The sequence below is a fragment of the Galeopterus variegatus genome, unplaced genomic scaffold, assembly GCF_000696425.1.
Source record: "Galeopterus variegatus unplaced genomic scaffold, G_variegatus-3.0.2 Scaffold274, whole genome shotgun sequence".
Lineage (NCBI taxonomy): Eukaryota > Metazoa > Chordata > Mammalia > Dermoptera > Cynocephalidae > Galeopterus > Galeopterus variegatus.
Window position 1 is genome coordinate 284863 of NW_007726385.1, and position 8657 is coordinate 293519.

General features: G+C 43.8%; 1 protein-coding gene across 1 annotated transcript in view; it reads left to right on the forward strand.

Annotated features, from left to right (window-relative positions):
• FAM227A (family with sequence similarity 227, member A) overlaps nt 1–8657 on the forward strand; it is a 70557-nt gene that overhangs the window by 31868 nt on the left and 30032 nt on the right. Inside the window, exon 10 of the mRNA XM_008566902.1 lies at nt 7712–7736. Within this exon, the coding sequence (XP_008565124.1) occupies nt 7712–7736 (25 nt within the window). The remainder of the gene's footprint in view (nt 1–7711; nt 7737–8657) is intronic.

Consider the following 8657-nt stretch of genomic DNA (forward strand, 5'->3'; position numbering starts at 1 on the left):
TGACACCGAGGGTTGCGATCCCGTTACCCGTCAGTAAAAAAGACAAAAAGGAAAGAAAAAAAAAAAGTTTGCCAACTCCTTGTCTAGAAGATACATACTCATTCTTCCATCTCAATTCAGGCACTTGTAGGGGAGGAAAAAACTTTCCTCTATCCTCTTAGGCTTAAGGTATGGGGTTCTGCAAATTAAACTGACAAAAGACAGATTAACAGGAGAAAAGGTATTTAAATTTTATTTGATGTTAATATTTTTACATGACAGAGGACGCTTCCTAGAAAAGAAGTGAAAACCCCAAAGAAGCAGTTAGGCTTGATAGTTATATACCATTTTAACAAAGAGTGATACATTGTGTAGCCATGACAAGACAAAGGAAAAGGGGTTTGGGCTTCTAGGGATGGTAAATTGTGAGAAGATAAATGTATAGGGGAAACTAATGGAAGATAAGGGTTATTTCAATAAGGTTTATTTGTGTAGATTCACATTGGTGTCATCTTCCCTGATGAGTGTCTTTTCTTCCTAGTACTGGAGATAAATGAGGAAACATCTTCACAAAGGAAAATTTATGCCTCACTTTTAGGAGGAAAGGGGAAGGCTGGAGAGCTTTTCCTGTGTCTGCTGTTTCTCAATTGTCTTCAGCTCAAAATAATCCTCATGCCAAAGTGGCACATTTTGGGTGGTATACTCTGATCTCCTTCATCCCCTTGCATCCTCAGGGTCAGCTTGCTTGACCCTCTGGTCTGGAGCTTCCTTGTTATATGTGCTCATATCCCTTTCCTTCAGAGTAATGTAATTACTAATAATGTAATTATTCATCATTACTCTGATCATGGTTGTCTCCCCATTAATCTTTAAACTCTAGGATATCTCCACATCTAATGCCTAAGTGCCCCATTTCTAATGCCATGCTTCATTCTTAACAAGTAGCAGATCAGGCTTGATTCCTCACTTGGTTCTGTGCAGGGTGGGAGTGTTTCCACTCTGGCCCATTCACCAAAGGGAGTTTCAAGATGGGGAAAGGGTGTGTCTTTCTTTTGTAAAATGGGATGGAGGCTGTTGTGAACACCTGCACATTCTCAAGACAATCACTTTTAGAAAACAGTATGAAAGCAAATTTGAGGATCTGGAAATGGATGTTCTTAGAACTGTCAGTCCCATTAGTCATTGGAAAGTCTTCATGTCCCCACAGGGTTTGAAGATCTCCGGTTAAGGGCCAGTTCTCATGGGCTAAGGTTCTAGCTGTGCTGCAAGTTACTCAATTTCCCTAAGACTTTGTTTTTATACTTGTAAAATGAGTACAATAACCATGGTGTCTTCTTGCTGCCATTATGAGGACTGGAAGACATAGGGGCACTTGGCCTCACCGCACCACCTCACTTTCCTAGTGTGTCCAGGTTCCCCCTCCTAGAAACACAGATGTCACTCTCTCTGACCTTCAGACTGTCCACTGCAGTCTACCTTTCCCACTATCCCTCCACCCCAGCACCTCCCAGGGAATGTCTTCACTGAGAAATTAGAAGCAGCCAACAGGAAGGCCCTCACCTTGCTGCCACCAAGACAGCCTGCCCCCGTCTGCACTCTAACAAGCTGCCGTCCCTCTGTGCCCATGGACAAGGGGCCCTGCTCCCCTCCAGGGCCAGCCCCCAATGTGTGCTCTGGACCTCGCCCCTCTTGACTTCTCAAGGAGAGATGTACTTAGTGCCCCTCCCTGTTGCACCATCTTCGTCTCCCCGTCATTGAACAGGGGTGCTCTAGCATCTCTTATCTTTAAAATTAAATCTCCTTGGACTCCACATCACCATTTTCTGCTCCCTTTCACACCAGAACTTCTTGAAAGACTCATCTCCTTTCCTCACCTCGCAAATGTGCCTCCCTCGGCTGGCTGCTAACTGTGGCCGCTCTTACTAGACATGGGTCCAGACCCAAAAGTCTCTTCCCTAATCTGTTTCATAAGATTGGCTGCTCCCACCTTCTTGTAATGCCATTTTCTCTTGGCTTCCATGTTGCCAGACCTTTGCCAATGTCTTCCTTCCTCACTGGCTGCCCCTTCTCAATCTTCTTTGCAGGCTCCCTGTCCTGTCAGTCCTCTCTGACCTGGGCTCCTTCCTTGCTCTGTCTGCGTGTTCTCCCCAGGCAGCCTCATCCATTCTGGTGGCTCCAGATGCCATGCATATGTCAGTAACACCAGATCTCCCTCTCCTCCCTGGCCTCTCCCATAACTCACACGAGTCTATCCAACTGCCCTGTTGGCCTCACCGGGAGCATCTCAGACTTAGCAGGGGTGAGGAGAGTGCTTGACTCCCAGCCCCCAGCATCATATCTCACCAGGCCAACTGTAGTAGCCACCGCCTGGGCTCCTTTCTCTTACTCACAGCCCCAGCTCAGTCTCCACATAGTGACCAACTGAGGAGAGTGCTTGACTCCCAGCCCCCAGCATCATATCTCACCAGGCCAACTGTAGTGGCCACCGCCTGGGCTCCTTTCTCTTACTCACAGCCCCAGCTCAGTCTCCACATAGTGACCAAAGTGACCTTTTACAAACATACATCAGATAGGGTCATTCCCTGCTTAAAATCTCCAATAGCTTCTCCAGTGCCTCGGAATAAAACCCAGTGTCGTTCACCTGACTTGAAATGCCCTGCAGAATTCAGCCTCTGTCTCTCTCCAGCCGCCTCGCATCCTTTCCCTTCCTAGCAATATGCCTTGCATCCTTTCCCTTCCTAGCAATAGACCTTAGCCCACTGCCCTTACTTCTGCCTCTTGGACACTCTAGGCCTATGCCCAGTTGGGCCTTTGCAGTAGCTGTCACCTTTGCCTGGATGTGATTCCCTCAGGGTTCCTGAGGGAATGGCTGGCTCCTCTTTGTCCTTCAGATTCCAGTTTTAATGTCATTGCCCTGCCCGCCTCGCCTCGCATCCTTTCCCTTCCTAGCAATAGACCTTAGCCCACTGCACTTACTTCTGCCTCTTGGACACTCTAGGCCTATGCCCAGTTGGGCCTTTGCAGTAGCTGTCACCTTTGCCTGGATGTGATTCCCTCAGGAATGGCTGGCTCCTCTTTGTCCTTCAGATTCCAGTTTTAATGTCATTGCCCTGCCCGCCTCCGCAGCCACTCTATCATCACCTTGCCTATTTTCGTTCTCTATACAGTGCTTATCACGATCTGCTGTTCCTCCCGCAGGGTTTGTGTATTGTTTAGAATATGTCTCCCTGTATTAAATGTAAGCTCCATGAGAACAGGATCTCTTTTTCCTTTGTCTCTGTTCTATCTCCTTTATCTCCTAGAATAGACCTCGCACAAAGAAGGCACTCAACAAATATTTCTGGACTTCAAATGGGATAATCTACGTGAACTCTTGGCCCTGTGCTTAGCATGTAATGGTGCTCTATATGTAAGCCCCCGAAAAGAATGGACGAAACAGGTGCTGCAGAGAGACAGCTGTCACTCAGAGACCAAGATCAAAATATTATTCAACATTTTGACACTGCCTGTCACAACGGCTTGAAACAAATGTATTTTCTTTGTACTGAAATACATAAAATCTTCTGACAGTTATTTCAGGAACCCAGCTAATAGATTCCATTTTCTGCCCCAGAAATAGAAATAATAAAAACCCTGGATCCTTGAAAGCAGCTGAAGTTTTAATGGGCAAACCAGGATGGAGAGAATAATTGGATTCCGTGGTAAGGACAGAGCCTCTCTTGTCACAAGCAGACACATTTTCCCATCTGTTCAATGAGATAGCTGGCTATGTTCAAAATATGCTTTTCAATAGCAACAGTCTGTCTGAGAGTCCACAATTCAGGGGAATGAGTTGCAATTACTTCAAGTCTCTTACCTGCCCTCTGCCCTTCTCTTGTTTAAGGGTTTGGGATTAGCACAGTGGGAATGAAAAAGTATCTAACCATATAACGGCCTTCTGCTATGAGGCCCAGCTATAAGTTTGGACTTCTACCTATTTGAGACTGAGTCATTCATTTAGTAAATATTAACAAAGATGGTGAAAGAAGGCCTGTGTAAGGAGGAATCATCATCAGAATTCTTAGTTGCAAACAACAGAATCCACTCCAGCTACTTTAAGCAGAAAGAAATGCATTAAAGGATATTATTGGTACACAGCTCCCCTGCAAGTGTCCGCATGTTATCTTCAGAGGCCATGCTGCCAAGAACGATGCCCAAACCATACCACCCCTGCAAAGGTATGCTGCTATGCACCAGTATTCCTGAGGACTAGATGGTAAAAGCTCTACTCTGCTTTTCTTGAAAAACCAGTTGCTCCTGTCAACAGTCTCTTCAAAAACCAGAGTCTGCATGGTGCCCGTTTCCTCATATCACTCATTTCCATCTTGAAGTCTCAGGCAAGTGCAGTGCATCTGAAGGTAGAGCCTAGCTGCAGAGGAAGCTGGGAGTCTCATATATGTGGAGAAGGAAGGGCACACATGAAACAAATAACACCCCCAAAACATGCACTTGAGCTGAGAACCAAAGGGTTAGGAGTCAGCCGTTGGAAGAGAGAATGGAAGAACTTTCCAGGAAGAAGGAACAGCATGTGCAAGATCCTGAGGTCAAAACAAAACAAACAAAAACAAAGAGCACTTGAGATATTCAGGGAACAGAGAGAAAGCCAGTGATACTGTAGCCCAGTGAGTGAGGGGAAGAGAGGCAAAAGTCAAGGCTGGGGAAGTAGGCAGAGGCTTAATGCTGCAGAGTTGTAAGGGTCATAGTCAGGAACATAGATATAATTTAAGTGCCATGAGAATCCATTAAAATAGGGGATGACATGACCGTATTTACATTTTTAAAAGATCACACTGTCTTCTGAATATGGAGAAGTATTGGAGGGGCACAGAAGATCAGCCAGGAGGCATTTGTAGTTGTCTAAGTAAGAGACAGTGGCGGCAGGTGGCAAGAAGCAGACAGACCTGAAATGTGTTTTTGGTGACAGATCGTTCAACACTTGCTAATGGATTGACTTTGGGAGTAGAGAGGTAGGGAAAGAAAGGATGCTTCCCAGGTATGTGGCTTAAGCAGCTGAATGGCGCCATTTACTGAGATGGAAAGTGTAAAGTTTGGGGTAGAGGAGAAATATCAAGAGTTCAGTTTTGAACCTATTAAATTTAAGATGCCTATGAGAAGTGCAAATGGAGGTGATGAGTGGGTAAATATGTAAGACTAGACTTCAGAGGAGAGGTGTGGGTCAGAGAGAGAACAATTTCTACCCAACCCAACATATGGAACTGGGAACGAATGACCACCATGGAGTCATAGGCAAAGACTGAAAAACACACTCGGCTTGGTGCCAGAAGACCTAAATTTCCATCTAGGTGATGCCACCTATCAGTTACATAGCTTGGAGTAAATCTCAGCATCCATGTTTTTATCTGGAAAATGGGCACCACGACTGGTATTAATTATTATAGATTCAATCTAGGGATAGGTGATATCTCATAGATTGTTTTCTAGTCATGTCCTGTCGGAATGTCTACTAATTTCAACAGGAATTTTCCCAAGTTCCAGAGCATGGGGATAGTCACGGTCATTAACAATAATGACCCAAATTCCTCTAGCTCATGCCCATACCTGCTAATAACAGATCTGCACAGTCCACTTCCCTCCCAGACGTTTCTGGGCATCCCCAGATCATATCTCATAGTGGCTCAAAAACAGGCTCCCCCTGCTACTCTGCCACCATCACACCTGAGCCCTCAGCATGTTGGATCTGAAAGCCCCATCTCCTCTGTGCCATGGTGAGGCAGAAGGTCCAGAGCAGTCTTAGTCTAAAACCCAACCCCACTGGTAGTCACCTTGCCTCTTACATTCATGGAGTGTGACTGGTCACCACTTGGAAGAATGGATGGGAAAGTACTTTGTAAGAGTGGAAGGGCATGGTCTTTACGGAGAGTCCACCATGGGCAGGTTTTCTTTGCATATATCCTCTCTAGTCCTTACAACAGCCCTGCAAGGTGGGTAATTATTAATTATTATCTTTATTTGACAAAGGAAGAAATAGACCCAGAGAGGTGAATAACTTTCTCCAGGCCACACAGCTGACTTCAGATGACATCAGGACGCTGTCAGTCTGAGCATCATCGTGCTGCCTCTCCACCAAGTACGAGGGTCTCAGAACTTAAGCCCAAGCCAATGTCCTTGCCTTGTTCTCTGCTCTCTGAGACCTGGTAAGAAGGAGCATTGATGTTTCATTGAGATCTGGGAGTGTTTTCTTTCTTATGAATCCCAGTAACCACATAAACACTGTAAAAATCAGTAGCTGTTGGGCAACCAGCTGCATGATGTATGGGAAGTCCTTTCGTTTTTCTCCTGCCCATTCAAATATCACATTTCTATAAAAGCAAAGTGGTTGATGTAGAGGCTGGTGGACTGCTTGTCAGCCACTTGGTGGGCCATCTGTTTAACACTGCCAAACTCCTACTCATCCTCAAAGACAGAATGAAAGTGCCTTCTCTCCCTGGAAGCCCTCCAGCTCTCTCCCAGACAGAATCAAGCTTTCCCCTCCTCATACTGCTTGCAGCAGACTGTTAGTTGTTCCTCAATATCTGTTGTCCCCTTCATCTATAAAGAGAGAAGCTCTGATTTTTAGCTGGGCATGTGCATGGCCAGAATAAAGATTGTATTCCCTCGCCTCCCCTACAGCTATGTGTGGCCATGTGACCAAGATCCAGTTAATGAGATGTAAGTGGATGTGCCATGTGGCAGTTTTTGGAAAAAAAATCTTTCCTTAAAAAAAATGTTGTGTAAAGAAAATTACAGGCCAATATCTTTGATGAACCTAGATGCTAAAATCCTCAACAAAATATTAGCAATCAGAATATAGCAACATATTAAAAAAATTATACACTGTGACCAGGTGGGATTCATCCCAGGGATGCAAGGATGATTCAACATACAAAAGTCAATAAATGTGATAGATCATATCAACAAACTCAAGGATGAAGACCATAAAATTATCTCAATAGATGCTGAAAAAGTATTTGACAAAATTCAACATCCCTTCATGATAAAGACTCTCAACAAATTAGGTATAGAAGGAAAACATCTCAACATAATAAAAGCCATTTATGACAAGACCACCATCAGTATCATTCTGAATGGGGAAAAACTGCGGGCCTTTCCTTTAATAACAGGAACAAGACAAGAATGCCCACTCTCACCTCTTCTATTTAACATAGTACTGGAAGTACTAGCCAGAGCAATCAGGCAAGAGAAAGAAATAAAGGGAATCCAGATTGGAAAAGATGAAGTCAAACTTTCTCTGTTTGCGGATGACATGATACTGTATATAGAAAAACCTAAAGACTCTATCAAAAAACTCCTAGAGCTGGTTAATAACTTCAGTAACATTGCAGGATACAAAATAAATGCTCAAAAATCAGTTGCATTTATTTACTCAGATAATGAACTAACAGAAAGAGAAATAAAGAAAGTAAGCCCATTTACAATTGTCACACAAAAAATAAAATACCTAGGGATCAATTTAACCAAGGAGGTGAAAGACCTCTATGATGAGAACTACAAACCACTTCTGAAAGAAATTAAAGAAGACACAAAAAGATGGAAAGAGGATGTGCAGACATTAGTTTACTGATAAGCACATGCAGTCAAACAAAATCTGAGGATCACTCACTTTTAGGGACAGTAGAGAGTCACTGAAGGTTTCTGAGTAAGGGAGTGAACAGGATGTAATTGTTGACTGGAGGTGACAGTGAGGAATAGTGCCAGGCGTCAGTGAGGAGGATACACAGAGATACCAGCCCACCTTCAAAGAGCTGGCAGTCTGACTGGCACATGGAAAAACAAGTGAATTGTGAATGATAAATAGTAATGACTAATTAGAGGAAGGACAAAGAGGAAGAAGTTTAAGAGAACGTAGAAACAGTGATTGTTTTTTATTCTGTTTTAAAACATGCATGCCTGCAGAAAGAGCGGAATTTTCTGCAAGGCCCTAAATGGGTCCCTAAATGGCCATACCACACTATTTTTATTTCAAATTCCACTCATTCTGTTTGGTCAAGTTCTTTCTTCTCCATATTTAACCACCAAATTGATGTTTAGCTTCTGGTTTGAGGGACCTCATCCTTCAGTTCTTAGAAGAAACACCTAAAAATGCAAAAGTTTGTGATTAGGCAGGATTTACAACTGTAGTCCTGGTCTTTCAGAAGATATCTACATTATGATGGTTAAAATGTTCGGAGAAGCCGGGGCCGCCCGGTGGCTCACTGGATAAGTGCGCTGCTTGGGAAGCACGGCGGCGCTCCCGCCCGAGGGTTCGGATCCCGTGGGATTCATCCCAGGGATGCAAGGATGATTCAACATACAAAAGTCAATAAATGTGATAGATCATATCAACAAACTCAAGGATGAAGACCATAAAATTATCTCAATAGATGCTGAAAAAGTATTTGACAAAATTCAACATCCCTTCATGATAAAGACTCTCAACAAATTAGGTATAGAAGGAAAACATCTCAACATAATAAAAGCCATTTATGACAAGACCACCATCAGTATCATTCTGAATGGGGAAAAACTGCGGGCCTTTCCTTTAATAACAGGAACAAGACAAGAATGCCCACTCTCACCTCTTCTATTTAACATAGTACTGGAAGTACTAGCCAGAGCAATCAGGCAAGAGAAAGAAATAA